At 48.2% G+C, this 19,574-nt stretch overlaps 1 protein-coding gene across 1 annotated transcript in view; it reads right to left on the reverse strand.

Moving 5' to 3' along the window:
- ABCA13 (ATP binding cassette subfamily A member 13) overlaps positions 1-19,574 on the reverse strand; it is a 296,583-nt gene that overhangs the window by 259,749 nt on the left and 17,260 nt on the right. The window contains 8 exon segments of the mRNA XM_027124171.1: positions 2,857-2,996; positions 7,181-7,260; positions 8,781-8,954; positions 11,316-11,467; positions 13,434-13,564; positions 15,618-15,724; positions 15,726-15,782; positions 17,015-17,043. Of these exon segments, the coding sequence (XP_026979972.1) occupies positions 2,857-2,996; positions 7,181-7,260; positions 8,781-8,954; positions 11,316-11,467; positions 13,434-13,564; positions 15,618-15,724; positions 15,726-15,782; positions 17,015-17,043 (870 nt within the window).

Genomic DNA, 19,574 nt, shown 5'->3' on the forward strand with positions numbered 1-19,574 from the left:
TGACTGGAGAGGGGATTACAGGGGAGCAAGAGGACACTTTGGGGACAGGTGGACATGTTCCCTGTCTCAACTGTAATGACAGCTTCACAGATACACACATCAGAACCTAACAAATCGTACACTTTAAACACAGGTGATTTGTTGCATGAATCAATTATATTTCAATAAAGGTGATTTTTTTAAAGAAAGAAATCCTTCTAATTTAAGACAAGTAATTTAACCTCTCCAGCACCTATTTCAGAGGCAAAATTACATAAAACTTGCAATTTTTATACTTCGCTGAGTTCCTGCTGCAATAGACTGACTTATGTATATATAATTTTATAAGTGTTTAAGGGGGGAAAAGGTGGTAACAATATTGAAAATTAGCACAGATGTGTGTGATTAATATCACATATTTTTAAAGCTAATGCTACCAGAAAACCAAGCCACTTGGAATAACTTTTTTAAACAAAAAAAGAAACAAAATCCACCACAGTGAATTCCATGGCCATTCCTTGTGGTGCATTATTATTCTGGAATCATTTCTGTGGGGAGAAAAAGGAACTAGTGTCTATGGAAACTGCCTAAAAGTACTGCACTAGGAATTTCACGTACATTAGCTTACTTAATAAGAACCCAGTACAGTAGGCCGTATAATTTCTATGTCACCAAGGAGAAAACTGATTGCAATGGGAGGCCAGTAACCCACTCAGTAAAATCTGCTTCAGAAGCAGGGTCTGCTCCCAGCTCCATCTGCCTGCAAAACTCACTGCAGTCCATGATTTAAATACTTAGAGCAGAATCCAGTTATTAGAAAACGTAATTCGTGTTTCTGTTATATATAAATAACAAATTCTTATCATGTGCAGTTGGTTTTGTTTTCTACAGGAGGAAGGGAAAATACAGACTGTATAACCGAGAGTTGAATGCTGATCAACAGGCTAGTCATGCATGTAACCCAGAGCTCCTCACACTTCCACGTGCTCATAGACCATCTGGGTGTTGTCCTAAACTTCACGCTCTGACTCCATAGGTCTGAGGTGGGGCCAAGGTTCTGTATTTCTAGCAGGCTCCCAGATGGTGCTGATGCCACTGGTTCAGGGACCACACTTTGAGTAGCAAGGATGTAAGTGAATCAGGTCTCTGTACTCATTCAACACAGGCAGTAAAGGGCCCAGAGCCCACGAATTTCCCTCGGTTATTATTCATCCCCCCTAGTGGTAACTACCCATGTCTCCACGTGATAATCAAAATTGCTTTACACTATACTCCCTACCCAAAATCTTAAAATATAAGTAAGTTTAATATAGAAAGATCTGTGAGTCTAACGTAAAACACAACGTATCAAAATGTGTGGAATATATACGGAGCTTTGCATACAGAAAAATGTATAGCCCTGAAAGTATATGTTAGAAAAGAAGAAAATCTGAAAATCAAGAATCTAGAAAAAGAACATCAAACTAAGTTTACTAGAAGGAAGGAAATAAAGACTAAAAGGGAAATTAGTGAAATAGAAAATAAATGTACAGTAGAAAACAACAAAACTCAGTTCTTTGTCAAGAGGAGTCAGTCATATTTCTGCAATGGAGCGTGTTTGGGCAGACTTAAGCCCTTAGCAAGGATCCGTCCAAAGGGAAGAGGGTGGTCTAGCTCACAGGCTCCACAGTGAGCCTTCCCGGATTTGACACTTAGCAGTTTTGTGACCTACTCCAAGAATACTATTGCCTTGAGCTTCAGTATTCTCATCTAAAAATGAAGTTGTACCCAACTTACAGGTTGCCACAAGGATTGAATAAATCAGTTCACTCAATACACAACAAATGTGTGTGATTATCAATACCATTGGGACTTCTGAACCTGGGCCTCTTGCTGATGATGAATGTAACTGTTTGTAGCCTGTATTTCTGGAAATGGTAAAACTGGGCAGAAATAAGTGATTAAAAAAAGGAGAGCAAGGTGGTAAAGCAGAAAGTTAACATGTAGGATAAGCACCCAACTCAAGAGAACACAGCCAACGCACTGGAGAAGCCAACACAGACCCAGCGCTGCTGTACAGGGCGCAGAGCCTGGCAGTGTAACCACAGCAAATGCAGGGACCCCTCTCGTGGGTGGTGAGTCTGATACCGAGAACCAGAGAGAGAGGGTCTCTGGCAGCCCCTAAGACAAGTTGGAGGAGGAATGAAGGAAGGAGTGTTAGGTGGACATGACCACAGAAAAGGAACAGGAAATCCCATCCCCAGGCCCAAACCCCCTAGAGGTCCAAGACACAGGTGTTCCAAGGAGATGCTATGACCCCATGGGACAGAGCCCATGGAACACATGGGAAACCAGGGCGTGTAATTCCCAAGGCAGATGGAAACACACAACCAGCTCTAGACCCGGAAGAGGTCAACTCAGAGATGCAGGGATCGCCCTGCCAGCATCTTCTCAAAAAAAAGTCTCTTGGGGGACAGGATGATTCCCTACGAGTCATGCAGTTGCAAGTTATGAGATTCATATTTTAGGGGATTTGGGGGTTTGAGGCTGGTAAGGAGAGAGTGGAGCACACTCCACGTGGGTCTCCCCCATGGCAGGGCAGACGCGCTAAGGGAGAGGGTCCCACGCACAGCACATCTGGACTTTTGGAGGTTGGGCCATGATGAGTCTGTACAGGTAAGTGTTTATCGACCAAACCAGGACAGTTTAGAGAGAGAAAGCAGTGACTGTGCCGGGACCAGCGCCCGTCTAGTTATGGCTGACGAGAGTAAATGCGGAAACCTCACGGCACCGTCCCGGTGAGCCACGCTTAGTCCCCCTCACTCACTAGGATCGATTAGCTCTTAGGAAGCCCTGTTGCCACAGTGAACGGGGAAAACACCCTCATTCCTGACTTACCAAGAAGATTGTTCTGGAAACTTTCCTGCTTATTCACATATCGAGCCACCTGGCAAGTCTTCCGTATGAACCCCATGAAGTCTTTCCAGGGGTATGTCTGTTTGAGGAACGGTTGGGCTTTCTCAAGTGTATGAAATACCCTGCAATCAAAAACAAAACTGAATAATGGTTTTCCAGAAGACAATATTACAAACTCATCTAAATACAAATATATACAAACGCCTGGCAGTCCAGTTATATAAGGAAATTAGAATCTTTGAAATAGTTTTCTTAATACATATTTGTTTATTTATGAACTTCCCCCACCCTGATTTGCAAAATGAAGGAAAATCATTTATGATGCCTGGGTGCTCTCTGCTTTGTGGCTGTCTGGAGCTGTATGTGGGGCCTGTTCACCTGAACAAAGACTCAAGTCCAGGACCAGGACCAGGTGGTCCCAGCCGTACGGGGCACAGTTCAAAGGGACCCCCAGCTGCGTAAGGACGGGTGGAGGCTGCATCACAGATGCCCACAGCTTCATTGCTTTATGTACCACAAGCAACGTTCTCTCTGCCTTTTAAGGGTCATCATTTGCAAGAGGTCATTACTGGGCCCACAAACATGCCACTTTCAACACGGGAAGACACCCCGGGCTGTCAGGACCTGGGGACACGGCTGTTGGAAGTGAGCCTGCCCTGCACTCAGCTTCTGTGGCTGCCGGGAGCCAGGGTCTCCCCCCACGACTGTACGGACTGGCTTTTCTCTGCGGCATAAGTACCTGTTGGATGGAACACTTCCGAACAACTGGAAACCGAGAGGACTCCAACCGCTTCCTTCTCTACTCGAGAGACAGATCAACATAGTATATTCTATTTCTTATGAAAAAATAGAGTTGTTTACTATTTTTTCTGTTTTAAAAAGATTAACCTCTTTGGTACTGTTGGAAAGCATATACAAAATGTGAAATAGTGAACAGTCCCTCTGAAGTTTAACTGTTGGCTTAAATCTCAAAGGAAATCTCGGGCCCTCGTTTAGTTCAAGGTGCTTGTTTATCACGTCACCCAGGATGCCAAAGAGTGGTTCTCGAGGGAGCTCTGCTTCTCCAGGAAATTTGCCTTGTTTTTATTTTATCAAATGTGAATTGTATGTGTGATGAATTTCCATTCTCCTCGGATGCTGGGACGTTCACAGTCAAATATGTCAAATAGGAATGTATTTTTCTTAACTCAAAACTCATTTCATATTGTAGACATTAATTTTCCAGTTTCTCCACTCTTGATGGAGATATTTTATGTGTTCTTACATTTTTATATTTTATGTGCTCCCATAGATGCGCCCTGAACAGCTTTCACGTCACCACGAGCTCACCACCCAGACAAAACGCATGGCCAGGGCTTCCACTGACCGTGCTGCTGCTGGCCAGCTCAGTGCTGTCCCTTGATCATTTAGAACCAGATAAATTGAGTGCCTCCAAGTGGACAGTCAGACCTGTATTTTTTTTTTTAAGGACGTTTATCCGTTATTTGAGAGTTTGACCTTTACCAGTGAGACATATTAGGAAAAAAGGTAAAGAGGTGTGCTCTTTGAGAAAGTATGTGATGGGAAATGCAGTGCCCAGTAAAGTGAATGGGGGGGTGGGGGGGTGGTCACAGGCCTCTACCTCACACCCCTCCCCGGCCTCCCCCAAAGCAGAAAGCTGTGAACCAGCCAGGGTCCCGCAGTTTCTGAGGCCACTGGCTGTGTGAGCACGCTGGAACTCCGCACACACCAGTGTCCCCGGGAAGGCAGTTTCCCTTTATGCTACAGTCACTGTTCAAGCAAAGGGCTTATCGAAACCAGAGTGAAGAGGCAGGCCCTTCAGCACCCAGCGCCCAGGGGTACCGAATCGCTGCACCAAACACCCAAGGAGGGCGTCAAAGGAGCCCGATGGAAATCGCACATGCCAAAAATAGATTATGGTTCTTGCAATTGCCAGGTGATGTTTAAGCCCAAGAGGGACTTTGTGATGACTGCATATAGGATAGATAAACAACAGGGTCCTGCTGTAGAGCACAGGGAACTATATTCAATATCCTGTGATAAACCATAACGGAAAAGATTGGTTAAACCCTCCGTTACTCACCCGCACCACCACTGACTCAAGTTACTTCCATCTTTGTGTTCTGAATTCCTATTTACATTTGGATCCATTTCTGGATTTCTCTGTTCTGTCCCCTCCTCTCTCTACCTCAGGGTCATACCATGAACCATAATCATGGCAAATATTTTTAAATCTCACCTGGAACTTTATCCTAACCCTCACCTCTTCTACCCACTACTTGGGATATATGTTTCTGTTTTGGGGTAAAGAGAGTGTTTAATCCATATTCAGTACCTGAAGGAATCCCCAAATCAGAGGATTCGAGCGATATGACCTGTCAAGAACCTGGTTATCTGTGTACGTGGGGAACGTGGGACTTTGGTCTGTGAAGTCCCAAAGCTGTGGGATATTTTCCTGTGAGTGGAAGTTTTGTTTCCCAAGGAGGCATACTGAACTGCTTCCCGTTACATTTCATTTATTTATTTCTGCCCTCAGATTACTGCACCTGCAGAAACTGCAGTGCGTCCTTTGGGAGCTGCCCCCGTGGCCGGCCCTGACGAGACTGCTCCAGCTCGACGGGGCTCTCAGGAGTGTGGTGGCCCAGAATCTACACCTTGTCCGAGGCAAACTAGCTCCAGGGTTATTTGTCCCCAACTCAAATCACGGCGAACATGGGAGCGGCTGGAAGGCAGGCTCGAAGCCGCCCGTCAGGTTTGGAGGTGAGGTATGGGCGTGCATACATATTCGTGCTTGTCAATGGTGCCCAGGGATATTTCAAACCCAGCACATCCTGGCTGAACGAGTAGCGTGTCATAGTGGGGACCACATCCTGCTGTTCCCGTCAGCCGGCCTGGGGCCTGGAGTCAGCCGGCCTGGGGCCTGGACAGGCTCTTTTCTGCCGTCCCATCCACACCCCGTCCTCTGCCCACTCCCTGCCCCTCGGCATCCGTGGGGATAGCAGGTCCCCCTCATCTGCCCCGATGCCCTTCCTTAACTGCAGTCCTGGGAGGTGGCCGTCTGCACTCTGCTGCTTCTCACGGTGGACGGAGGAAGTGAGACGGCTGATGGAGCAGCCGCCCGAGGCTCGTGTGTCAGCAGAAAGAGGGGCCGGAGTTGGGTGACTTCGTCAGGCCCCTCCCTCGGGGGGACGTGAAGTGTCTGATAGCAGGTCCAGAGGCTGACCGGCCGGCTGCCAGGATTCAGTCTCTCGATTCACGGCCACGTGAGGGAGGGGTAGGGCGTGGAGCAGCTGGCAGGGGGTGAATGGTAACCCGTCTGTCTGTCCATCCTACAGAAATCCTCATTTGCCTGGAGACATCTTCTAAGGACTCTCGACCCGCTGGGCCTGGCCAGTCGAAACTGGAAAAGGACGTGCTTTTTGGGGAGCTAAAGCAGGTAAAGCACAGCAAAGGATCACATGTAAGCACCTGGGACAGCACATTCCAGACGCTCAGGCAGTGTTTCCTTTTGCTCTTGTTATGAATGGTGCCAGTGCAATAAAGAGCACAGGCAGTTTTTGAAGCACTTTGCTTTCTTTTACAGCTCTGGTTTCTGTTTGCGGGGCTCTGGCTCTCAGAGAGCTGTGTCAGCCCCTCTCCGGGTGGCCCCTCAGGCTCTCGTTTGTCTTTTAGCTGCGGATGAAGAAGAACGCCACTGGTCTGTGCCTGAACGGACGCTTGTCCCAGACGGAAGCTCCCCTGCCTCCCGGGACTGCTGGCGTCCCCAAGGGGCTGGGCTGTGGTCACCATTCCTCCAGTGAGGCCAGTGCTTTACATAAGCTGCTCGAGTCACTGGAGGATGTGGTGAGTATCCACCGTCTGGTCTCTTCTGGGCACTGGGGGCTCATTTCTGAGGTGGATTCACCAAAGATGCTCACACGGGAGCCTCAGTCTTACAAGACAGCTGCCCCTGGGCGCCCCCTCCTGGAGGCCACCTTAAGAGGCTGTGTGCCACCCACATGGCCAGAATCTGCTTGGTGTTAAACGAGTCTCCCCAGGGGCACCCAGAATGTTTCCCCAGGCCGCATCCACTTCCCTGTGTCCAGGTTCCCTGTCCTGCTCCATTTCTAGCTGCAGAGGCTACAGCAGGCGGAGGCATGTCCGGTGGGCAGTCGGCTTGGGGCTGAGCTGTAGCTTCCAGGGGCCAGAGGCCTGGGGGGGGCGTGGTCTCCCCACATGCCACCCAGCCCCCCAGTGTAGGGCTGCAGAGTGTCGAGAATTAGTTAGTGAAAAGGATCATGTCCAGTCCGGCCTGCACTCCTCTTACTGAGCACTAAACATATTGACGTTCACCTTTTCGTAGTTCATTTCATTTTCAGTATTAACTGTTTCATGTTTATCTTCTTCCTTATAAACCATGAAATAAGATCAGTGAAACGATCAGTGAAACTAGTGAACTATAAACTGTGCCAGTTAGGGCAGTGGTGTGTCAAGCCAGTCAGCGTTTTCTCAGCACGTTTGCTCTGTGCGTATTCGTGTGCAGAAGGGTGCGTGCTGCCCTGGCCGAGGAGGGTGGAAAAGCTTGGGTCCTCAGAGGGCGGCATCTGGGAATCCTCCCAGATGAGAGCATGAGCCCTTAAGGAGGCGGGTAACTTGAAGCAAGGAGAACTCGGGAGGGCGCCGGGCAGAGGGAAAGCGTGTGCAGGCGGGAAAACCATCGCCTGCTGGCACGGTTGCTTTTTTTTTTTTTTTTTTTTTGGGTACGCAGGCCTCTCACTGTTGTGGCCTCTCCCGTTTCGGAGCACAGGCTCCGGACACGCAGGCTCAGCAGCCATGGCTCATGGGCCCAGCCGCTCTGCGGCATGTGGGATCTTCCCGGACCGGGGCACGAACCCGCGTCCCCTGCATCGGCAGGCGGACTCTCAACCACTGCGCCACCAGGGAAGCCCTGGCACGGTTGCTTTTGTGCTCTTCGTTTGTAAGCTCTCTCCTGGCAGAAACCAAGTTTCTCTGTGTCTATGAAGCCTCTGTCATGGTGCAGTTATGTTTCTGTATTATGTGCAGGGTAGGTATCCTTCCTGCTGAGCCTTAGGTTATCACCAAGGGACGACCCCGGAGCTTGGCGGGTAGTTCTGCTGGTTCTAGCAGACCCCTCTCTCGTAGCTGCGGGACTCTGGGTACGCAGCTAGGGCACCAGGGGCAGGGGCGGTGTGGAGCTGGTCCTGTCTCCTCCAAGCCCCAGGGTGTCTCCATCCTTGTGGCCTGTCTGTGTGGTCCCCCAGCAGCCCGGGGATCCCAGGCGAGAGAGGGGTTGGGAGCCACTCCTCAGAAAGGGGCTGTGTCCCTCCTTCTGCACCGTGTTGGTTAAAAGGGGCCCCAGCCCAGCCTCGATGAGCCATGGGGTGTGGTTACAGGGTCGTGGTGCTGGGACGTCTGCCCCACTGGGGTCAGGTGGGGGACAGGCCAACACAGACGGGCTTGAAAAAACGTCAAACTCGAGCTTCCCTGGTGGCGCAGTGGTTAAGAATCCGCCTGCCAATGCAGGGGACGTGGGTTCGAGCCCTGGTCTGGGAGGATCCCACATGCCGCAGAGCAACTAAGCCCGTGAGCCACAACTACTGAGCCTGCGCGTCTGGAGCCTGTGCTCCACAGCGGGAGAGGCTGTGACAATGAGAGGCCCATGCGCCGTGATGAAGAGTGGCCCCCACTCGCCACAACTGGAGAAAGCCCTCGCACAGAAACAAAGACCCAACACAGCCAAAAATAAATAAGTTTATTAAAAAAAAAAAGTCAAACTCAGGAAAAAAATCCAAAAGGTAAATAAATACATAAACAAACAAACAAATAAAATCAAGCAGGGAAAGATGCAGGAGGAAAGTGCACGGTCTGGACATGCCACGACACAGGTGTCTGCTGTGGGTCGGCACCTGTTTGCAGAGGTGCAGCTGGCTGGTGGCGCAGAGCAGGTAGTTTCTGGCCGCTGACCACCTGGGGTCGCAGTCTGCAGGGTGACCCCCCCCCCCAACCCGTTCCTCTTCATCCTCATGGCAGCCGGACAAGGCTGAACACAGCATCCGCCCCAGTGAACTGTCTGTGGGAATCTGGCAACAATACGGAAAATATTAAGAAATCAAGGGTCTTTTTTTCTGGGGTGTTTCTCTCCGAATAACACCACAATCTTGCCAAAGAAAAACCTCCGACATTTGCTTGACTGAAGTCGTAACAGGGTGATAGAGTGATAACGTCCATGTGAATTTGCCTGGAAGGGAGGCCTTTGGAGTTAAGGAATAAGTCGATGACATTTTTCAGGAGCACTGCTGTTTCTCCAGGACACAGGGCTGGTTTCAGATACTGTTTGTCTCCACTCTCAGGCCAAAGGCAACCATGGGCCAGCCCAGTTTAACTGATACCTTGGACTAACAAATTTGCTTTGCCAAAAACATCTTCTTTTCTAATTATCTATCAAAGATGGATGAAGTTGGAAGGGTTCAAATTGGAGCTGTGAGTCAGAAATTGCTTAATATTTTGAAACCAAACCTCCTTTATTTCTGTAAATGAACTTCTCTAATACAGCTCCATAAAAATACTTCCGTTCATGTTGGAAGAAACCATGTTCCTCTATTACAGAGTTTTACGATTGTGGCGTCATCTTTCAGAAATCCCATTGGCAGCAGTGGTCACAAAGCATCGAAGCCCCATTCATTCCCTCTGTAGTTCCCTTCAGGATCCAGATTAAAACTACTCCCTGTGACTATCGAGGCACAAAGCCACAGACTCCCTCGTGGTCTCTGTATTGTTTCTTTTTTTTTTTAATTTTAAAAAAACACAAAACACTCAGCAATACCACATGGCCTGTCAGAGGAATATAGCCCTGTCCCTGCCCTCAGGACCTGAGCGGTCTGTCTGATGACACGCAGTGGGAAGACACCCTCTCCCAGGGCAGCAGACGCAGAAACCCCAGGCAAGCCGGGAGCAACAGGGCCTGGAGTCGGCAGGACTGGGGGGACCCACGCTGATGCCGTTGGAAGGCAGGTGGTGGACCCCAGAGATGCTCCCCTGTGAATCCCCAGAACCTGTTAATGTATCATGTCGCCTGGCAGGAAGGCCGTGAGGTTGCAGATGGAATGATGGGTGCCCGTCTGCCAACTTGAGATGAGACTATCCTGGATCATCCAATGACCTGAGGAAACTATGAGGGTCCTGAGAGTCAGGGTGATGCATTGTGAGAAAAACTCAACCAGCCATTACGGGTTCTGAGGATGGGAAGGGGCCACCAGCCACTGAAAGCAGCTGCCTCTAGAAACTGGAAGAGGCAAGAGAACGATGCCTGCCTGGGAGCCTCCAGAAGGGACACAGCCATGCAGACCCCTTGATTCCTTCCTGGGCTGTCGTTTGTTACAGCAGCCATAGAAGACACACCTGCGATACATGATGTCCACGGAGCTCTGTGGACACTCCGTGGTATGTCCTGATCATTTTCCTTTAATTCTAATCTCAAAATAGCTACCCTTCTAAGATAAAAGTTTTACATAGTTTGACTCAAACTATACCCTAAAAATAACGTGAAGACAGGTCACAAAGTGCAGAGAAAACTGGAGTAAAAAAATCAGCCGACTGGGGTTTCACATCCCACCTACAAAAGCACCTGTGAGAAACGCCAGGGTCACAGTTCCAAGCCCAACAGGAAGTAGATGGTTAATAAAATTACATCAGGTGTGAGACAGAGACATCAAACTCCTTATACAGCAGCCAAGGCTACGACCTGCCCGGCAGGAGGGTCTTTCCAAACCCCAGGCCAGCCCAGGAGTCAGCAGTGCATTGGGGGAGGGGAGCCAACTTCTAACCCCAGACCAAGAGCCCTGGCCCGGAGCCCAGAGGTGGAAAGCCTCAGTCTGCACCCAGAAGTGCTGTCGGGGAAGCACCAGGTCGTGGGAATCCTGAGACGTGACCAAAATCCACGCCCTGAGTGCAGACCCCGAGTCCAGAGGGAGGGCCTGGGTCTCCCCAAACATTAAGGACCTCAACCCTGACCCAGGGCGTCCCCCTGAGGTGGGAAGGGGGTCTCGCGGGGCGGTCTGTGCAGGGAAGGGAGACAGGTGTGTCATGCTTGCGTCCTGCCCCACACGAAGCAGAAATGTCCACGGATGCGCCAGGTGACTAAAGGGACGTCAGCTAAAGGCCTCCGAACCTCGGGAGCTGCAGCGAGCAGGGTCTACGGGGTCAGCTGGTCTGACCCCGACGCCCTGATTTCACAGTTTGGAGAGTGAGGCTCAAATCTGGTGACCCCAGCTGCCCCAAGGACCTCCACCTCTGCTCCCCAAGCGTCTCTTTGCCTGGAAAGCAGTCCTCTCGTGCCCCCGCCCCATCTGGCCCCCGACTGGCCTCCAGAACCTCCCAGCCTCAGGGCCTGGCTTCTCCCCCGCTGCTGCTGAGAGCAGTAAGGTGCCCTGTTACTTCCAAACTGCCTTTGAGGCAGGGATAACATGGAAAACAGCGGAATAATTCAGGATTCGTTCTGCGTGAAGGTCATCAAAACCGAATAGGGATTTCAGGTCAGCCTGAACCTTCTGTGGGTCCCACACCAGCTCCTTCAAGGACAGGCTGTATCCTGACTCTGCAAGACAACCAATGATTTATACTGTCAGCTGCTATAACACTGTCACACGGGCTTCCCTGGTGGCGCAGCGGTTAAGAATCTGCCTGCCAATGCAGGGGACACGGGTTCGATCCCTGGCCCGGGAAGATTCCCACACGCTGCGGAGCAATGAAGCCCGGGCACCACAACTACTGAGCCTGCACTCTAGAGCCCATGCTCTGCAACAAGAGAAGCCACAACAATGAGAAGCCTGCGCACCACTCACTGCAGCTAGAGAAAGCCCGCACACAGAACAAAGACCCAACACAGCCAAAAATAAAAACAAATAAATAATAATAAAAAAAAAACACTGTCACAGGTCAAAAGTCATTCGAAAAATGATGTCTTCACTTCGAATGGAAAGGCAAATGCAGACCAAAGGTCATTTGGACTGTCGAACAGGAAAAGCAAACAAACAGAAGCTGGTATGGGATGCTATAGTGCGGTGACATGACACATGCTTCCAGACATAAATGACTGCAAATTTCTAGAGGGTAATTCGATAACGTAGCTCAAGAAACATATGAAATTCACATTATTGGACCCAGTAATTTTATTTTAAAAATATCTATCTCAAGAAACCTAATAAGGTACCTGAGGGAAAAGTCATGTACCACAATGTTATTGCATTGGTTTTGTACTGATTAAATATTGAAAACCAGTTCAGTGTCTAGCACTGGGAAGAAAGGATACATTACGGTATATTTATAGCATAACATATTCTGTGGAGTCTTTAAAAACATATTTATAAAAACTATTTTAAACCAAAGGAAAAGTTTCCCCTAACAGAGTAAATCAAGATATAAACTCATAAAGCTTCCCAAGCAACCCAGCAATGCCATGCAGAAGTGACACCCCCAGAATACACATCCGAGATATCCAAGGTCAGATGACCTCAGGTGAGTGTGGCCTGGCACCTGCGAACCTAAAAGCACATCAATTCCAAGGTGGTCCTTCATCTGAACACCCAGCTCAAGGTGTTCAGATCACGACCCGACAGCCATCAGCTGAGCGCTACATGCCAGCACTGCAAACCCACCTGCTGCTGCGTGACCCCACGTGCCCTGAAATTAAGGCTGAGGGCGCAACAGAAAAGGCCCAGTCACGGGGAACTCCGGGGAGGTGGTGAAGTGGGGGACCCGGGAATCCCGGCTGGGGAACAGACCTTCAGTTTCAGAGGACTGAGTTCTGAAGGCCTCCTGCACAGCACTGTGATTACAGGTGGTAACACCCCACTGTACACTTGAGATTGACTCAGAGATCATGATCGCCCGAGAAGGGCAACCGTGTGAAGTGATGGATGTTTTAATTAAGTTGGTTTTGGTAATCATTTCACAACGTATGCATATATCAAGTCATCACATTGTACACTTTAAATATATATAATTTTATTTGTCAGCAAAATACAATAAAATGAGTATTTAATGAAAAAAAGAAAGAAAGGGTACCTGAGTCAAGAATAGAGCTAAACAATCCCACCTTCCCCTGTGGAAAGGCTGTCTATTCAGTTGGGGGCTTTCTTAATCGACCTCACCCGCCCCCTCTCACTGGCCTTATTGATTTTCAAATATTTCTTCCTAATAGGAATTCAGTAATACGAGTTCAGAAGGGAGGAAAGGTGAAAATCAAAGAACCAATGACAGGTCTATGCTTAGAGGACATCAAGTCCAATAATTTTAAAATCAGCGATTTTTTAAATTATAAATAACATTTTTATTTGCAGCGACTGCAGAATTTTGACAGTGGTAGAAAGTCAAATCTCTCTGATTCCCAAATTTTCAGTCTAGGTCTCTCTTTTACGAACAAAACAACCAATTCTTTCTTGCAGTTGATATTTTAATTAAATCATTTCTCTGAACAGCATTTTAGCTCTGTGGTGGCTGCCGATGAATTTAACCAGTGCAACAGTGAAATGTCACAATAACAGCTGTTAAGACACCCACACCCCTGGCCGCTGCTCCGTTCTCCTGCAGAAATACCAGCGTCGAAATGGCCACATCCAGCACCATTGCAGAGACCCTGGAAAAGGTGTGGCTGACTGGCAGCCAGTCTAAATGTTCCAGAGCTGAGAAGGAACTAGAAGCAAAGCAGAACTAGAACACCATCAGCAAAACAGGTGGCATCCCCTGACCCACCCCGCCCTGCGCAGGGACTCACACGTCCGCACTCCCCACTCCCGGGGCTGTCAGTGCCACCCTGAGTCCCTGGACCAGGAGCCAGACACGTGCTCTCCTGCGTTCACCCGGGCAGCTGACGGGCGCAAAGTGCCGTCCCCTCAGAGAAGCCTGTGCGCAGCAGCCTGCCCGCTCCAAGTTCCCACTCTCAGCCTGACACTGGGGTTGGGGTGGGACACCTGCTGGAACGCCCCTCCCCCTCCCCCCACTGTCCTCCCCCCGCACCCCCCCATCTGGCTGTGTCAAGGCTTCAGTCACCGGTTTTCACACTGCTTCACAGAACAAGGGAGTCCACATGTCTACAGTGTTAATTCTGTTTCCTAAGAATAAATATCTTATAACTAATTACAATGAAACTTGTAAATTAGAAAATCCATTCAATCCAAGTGGGAACAGGTCTAGTTCTTTGCAACACCAGTAATGCCTAAGTTGTGCTTCAAAGAGGCTATTTTCCGGCACTTCTCACTGAGGAAGCACGTCCCCGTGTAGGGAGGAGTCTCCCTAGATAACAGAATGCATCTGGAACCTGGTTCCACGTGCAAATACTTAATCTCTATGAACGTGGACTTTCTTGATACTTGTGCCACCAAAGTAAAGTGTAGAAATAAAATTAATGCTGGAGCTTATGTGGTTCAACAGCTACCACCAATACCTTCTAATTTCAAAGGTTGTCTTGCTCTGATGGGGGCCCTCGGGCTCTCATGTCTACTGCTGACCGTCCAGGGCTCGGGGCAAGAGACCAAGGGAAGCACACCAACCACGTTCAGATATTCACGTTATAAATCAAACCAACAAATGTCAAATATGCCCCACTGTCCCATGTTGGCAAGCACACCTTCATAACAAATTGGGAAGCCCTGTTCAACTTCAGAATGTAACGCACCAGGGGTGGGAGTCCTGGTCCCAAAGCCACCCCTCCCCAGCCTGGCCCCCAGCTCTGACTGCACCTCAAAGGCCTCGTGTACACGTGTGGATGCTCGGCCTGCACATCCGAGCACCATCTACACTCCTGCCAGTAGCTGCCACTGGACACCCCAGGCCTTGGGTACACACTCCAGTGGTGACAGCTGCCCTCGGTGGGCTCTGGCCCCGGGGGCAGGGAGCTCCAGGGTGGGGGGCTCTGTGGACACACGCCCTTGCCTCATGGGTTTCCTGAGCCATGGCTGCTTCAGAGGCCAGAGTAGGGTCCCCTTTGGAGCAAGGACCCCTCTCGCCCTGGCCTGGGGTGGTCTTGGCCACTCCCACTAATGGCGGATAAGACAAGTAACAGTTAAAAATCTGAAAAGAATATCAACTTTTACTAATAAAACACCATATTCATACAACAGGTTTACACAAAAGAGTTCAATTGGAGAGCAAAAAGACCATGTTATTGAAATGTGGGAAACCCACCATGGGAAGGGGTCATCTCAAAGGTCACCCCTGGGTAACGTGGGGCCAGGCCCATCGAAGGAGACCAACGTGCTGCTCACTGAACCGCAGAAGAAAGAACTGAGTTAGCAATTCTGGGTAATATTGGGGCCACTGCAGCAGCTTTTACTAAGAAACTAAAGTATCATGTTCATGTCACATCTCCAATAATGAAAAACTTAGAAACACCAAAGGCCAGTTATAAGTTATCAAGAAAATTACGGTCTATGATACCTTATCAAAATGGAAAGTTATACTAATAATGATCATCTGAAGACTATCAGGACATAGGAAACATTAATGATATAATGTTAATTTTTTTTAAATCAGGGAGCACGTGCTCCGAACATCACTGCACTTATGTAAAATATTTATACAGGGAGATGAGGGGCAGGCGTGGAGATACAAGACTCCAGCCATTTTCAGGTGACATCGTTCTGCATGGTTTTCTTGTATCAATCACTCAGAGAAATAGTTTCCCATTAAAAAGTGAGGAGGAAAAACCAAATCATCTGTAATTAGTTATATTTCTCGTTTTCACTTACCTCAGAGCCCAGTTGAGTAGGTGTCCTCCCCCGAGGAGGCTGTCTTCAACACGGACATTGTTTGCATAGAGTCTCGGCAGTAAAAGTAGAAAATCCCAGACTGGGGGGCTGCCAGTGAAGACTCTCCAGCTTAGCGATCATCTCCTCAGTCTTACTGAGATCCATCTGATAGTGCAAAACACCAAGTAGGTGATGGGGGGGTAGGGCTGCAAAAGTTGTAAGAACGCAGAACCCCTGGGGTCCAGAGTCATGCCTAGTAGGTCACGATTTTGAACAGACCCGATTTTAAAATTACTCTGTTAGGTTGGTTTTTCAAATTTTGTGGAAGTTTGGACAGCAGGAGAGATGTAGAGGTCTGTTTTTGTAACAAGCTGAACGAATTTCTAAGATTTTGAGACAGATTTTGTAAATAAATAATAAGCTGTTCATATCTGGACAAAACTGGAATAGCTACTGTTATTTGGGGGTTTTCTGTTATTGCAGCTGAACACAGTCATGACTGATATAACTGAGTACTTCCGTCTACAAAAAAATCCCTCCTCCATCCCCACCATGACATCAAAAATATGTTCAGACATTGTCAAATGCCCCTGGGAAAGCAAAACATCCCCCCATCAATAACTAGTGCCTTAACTGAAGGCTGTGTGCCTAACGCTACTCAAAGGTTTGCACCAAACACAGGAATCTCCAACCTAATGAGATCAGGTGGACCACACGCCTGTCTTCTAAAGCCACTCTTTCTGGGTCACCCACCACCATCTGGTCTCAATGTCCACCTTCTGCTTTTCTGAAGCCAGAGCCTTACTTGAGAAAAGTAAAACTCGTCTTTCATCATTCACTCATCTCTTGAGTGATTCTGGCTGTCTCAAATACAGCTTCTACATAGTGTTACTAACAGTCAAAGCATTAAAAAGGCATGTTTGAAAAATAAATTAAAATCAATGTTTTGAACTTAACCATTGTGGATGAAAAACGTTGCCTGTCATATCAGTAAACAAGGGGTGTTGCATGGAGAAAAGCAGGACACTGACCACAGGTAGCTGAGGCGCATATCCAAGGAATGATTTCAGTGAGCCCAGACTCTTGCATCTTCCCATACATAGAAAAGTGCTGAGTTCGTTCACTTAAGATGCTTGTTTTTTCTTTAATTTACAGTACTCTTGATGCTCCGACTACCTGGTCTTTGTTGCAAAAACTCCTATACATCCTGGCTCCCCCCGCCAACCTCTTTGGAGGAGTCCCTCAGGGTGATTGGAGATTCTGTGTTCCAGGCTTAAGTCCTCAGAAAATCCGACAAATAAAACATAATTCTCAACTTTTAGGTCATGCATTTTTTTTTCAGTTGACACCACTCTGTCTCTGAAGATTAAGTTTCAAACTTTTGTTAAAATACTTACTGTTAAAAAACTGAAACCATAAGAAGAATCTACAATAAAGATGTCAGAGGTATTAGCTCAGTCGGCAAGCAGAAAGCATGTGCCGAGCAGCTATTCCAGTTCCAAAATCAAATGGATGATCACAGAGTCCTGATTACACAAAACTGAAGAATAAATCTGAAGGAAACAGTCACTTTCGACTTCCAAAACACATTGATATTAAGTAAATTCCTGGAAAATGATTTAACTAGTAAACTAAATTTCAACAATTTGCCAAAAAGTATTTATTATCTTATCAATCTCTAATCCACAGGCATTGTGAGCATTCTGGACAGGATAGAGAGGGTGAAAGGAAAATAAAGAAAAAACAAAGAAAGAAAAAAAGTTGAAGAGGGAGAGAAAAGTGAAAATATAATTTTTCAGATTATATTTGGAATCCGGTTGTGATAAAATAAGAAATGTATGTTGGTCTCTGCTCTCAGTTCCTAACACAGGCTCCTAAATTCTCACCATTTCCTGAGGGATGGGTGAGCCAGGAGCATCTCTTTTTATACTAGTCCTTGTTCCCTACAAGGAGAGCTTCTAAGGCTCTTGCAGTCTACCGAGTGACAAGAGTGCCTCTGAACGCTAATGACATGTCTGGGGCTGGGGCCCCCAGATGGCTTCAGTTCTGAGACAGGCTGGAACCTGGGACCTTTTCTGCAGTGCTTGCAACTGCACCAACGTCTTCCTGGAGCAACAGATACAAAGAAACTATAAGGGACTAAAAATAACTGCACGCCTGCACAGTTGGGGCAAATATGAACAAGATACAGAAAGACCAAAACCCAGCTGCTGCTTCTGAGGTGTCAGGAGCAAAAGCAGGGCCCCACCAGGGGGGCGGGCAGACCACCCAAGCTGCCCCGCTGGCCCGACCCCAGCACCTGGTCCCACCCTCAACACACTTAAGGGACCAGCTCACCACTCCCTCCCCCGCCAACGGGAGCAAGGTCGTCGGTTACCTGCTCTCGCTCCCCCTGGTGGAGCCGGAGACCCAGTAAAGCCTTGCCTGGGTTCCTCACCTGGCCCCTCGTCCATTCCTGTTGACTGAAGAGTCCAAGAGCCCACGTCAGTAACAATTAGACTTGGAACTTTCATCTCCCACCCCGCAACCCCAACCTCCAGGGAGTGGAAAAGGGCTGGAGATGCAGTGTACCACCAATGATCTAACCAGTCACGCCTGCCTAATGGAACCTCCACAAAAACACGAAATGATGGCTTCAGAGAGCCTCTAGCTGGTGACCACATCCACACACTAAGTCCAGAGGGACAGACACCCCGAGCCCCGGGACCCTCCAGACCCTGCCCTGTAACTTGCTCATCACGCTGTTCATCTGTAGCCTTTATGATAAACTGCTAATAGCAAGTAAAGTGTTTCCCTGAGTTCTGTGAACCATTCTAGCAAATCACAGGACCTGAGGAAGGGTTGTGAGAACCCTCAATTTACAGCCAAGCGGGACTGAAGTGTGGAGACCCCGGGCACCCACTCCTTGCTATTGGACTCTGCAGTGAAAGCAGCCTTGCGGGGCTGAGGCCTCACCTACGGGGTCTGTTAGAACCGGATTAAGTCACAGCACACCCAGTTGGGGTCCACGAGAACTGGGAAGTCGCTTGGTTTGGAGAACCCAGACATTTGGTGTCAGAAGTGCTGTGAACAGAGTAGGTTTTCTTTTACACATAAACCACGGGAAACGGCTCAGACAGCAGCAAACCGAAAACCAAGTGGGATCTTCACCTCAAAACATTAGTTCCCCCTCTAACAGAACGTTGGAGACCTCACTGGAAAAAAATTTTGTGAAGGTAGAATGACCCTATGACAGCACCTCATATAAGAAACCCATCCTTGGGTGTTTAAGCTACTCTGGTTTTTTGTTGTTGCATTTGGGTCCATTGTGGACAAAGCGGTCCACCCTGGACAAAGGCGCTGCTTCCTCTCGTAGGAATAACACGTAATGTTTATTATCTCCTCTGAAGAGCTCTTTCTGTATTTTCTGCCAAACGCTTCATTTCATTTTCCTGTGTATATTCCATGGGGGGGGAAGTGTATATATATGTATAAAAATTCGAGCTGGGTCCTTAGGGTTGCCAATCTAGCAAATGATAACATAAGATGCCCGTTTAAATTTTTACTTTAAGTATGTAAAGTATGCAGTTATTTACCTGAAATTAACATTTAACTGAATGTCCTGTATTTTTCTGGGTGCTGTAGATAGGGTAGTGTTAAAAAAAAAAAAAAAAGGAAAGGGCAGGATCACTGTGCCCCATTTATTGATGAAGTCTGTAGGTATTAACCTGGCTGTGTGAAGACAGGCAGTGAGCTGCCCCTCTGAGGGCCTGGCTTCTCCACTTGTCAACCAAGCTCGTCAAAACCTATAGCCACTGAACTTTCTTTACTGGGGATTTACAAAGAAGAGTTGGCCTAGACTGTGGACATGCTTCATCGTGAACAGAAATAATGCAGCCCAATAATCCAGAAGGTCTGCTATCACAGCAAGCTAATCATGAGGCCAGAATCGCAGTGTCACCAACAAAGAAAGACCAA

This window comes from Aethalodelphis obliquidens, unplaced genomic scaffold, assembly GCF_003676395.1.
Source record: "Aethalodelphis obliquidens isolate GAN/ISIS:26980383/991018 unplaced genomic scaffold, ASM367639v1 scaffold27, whole genome shotgun sequence".
Classification (NCBI taxonomy): domain Eukaryota; kingdom Metazoa; phylum Chordata; class Mammalia; order Artiodactyla; family Delphinidae; genus Aethalodelphis; species Aethalodelphis obliquidens.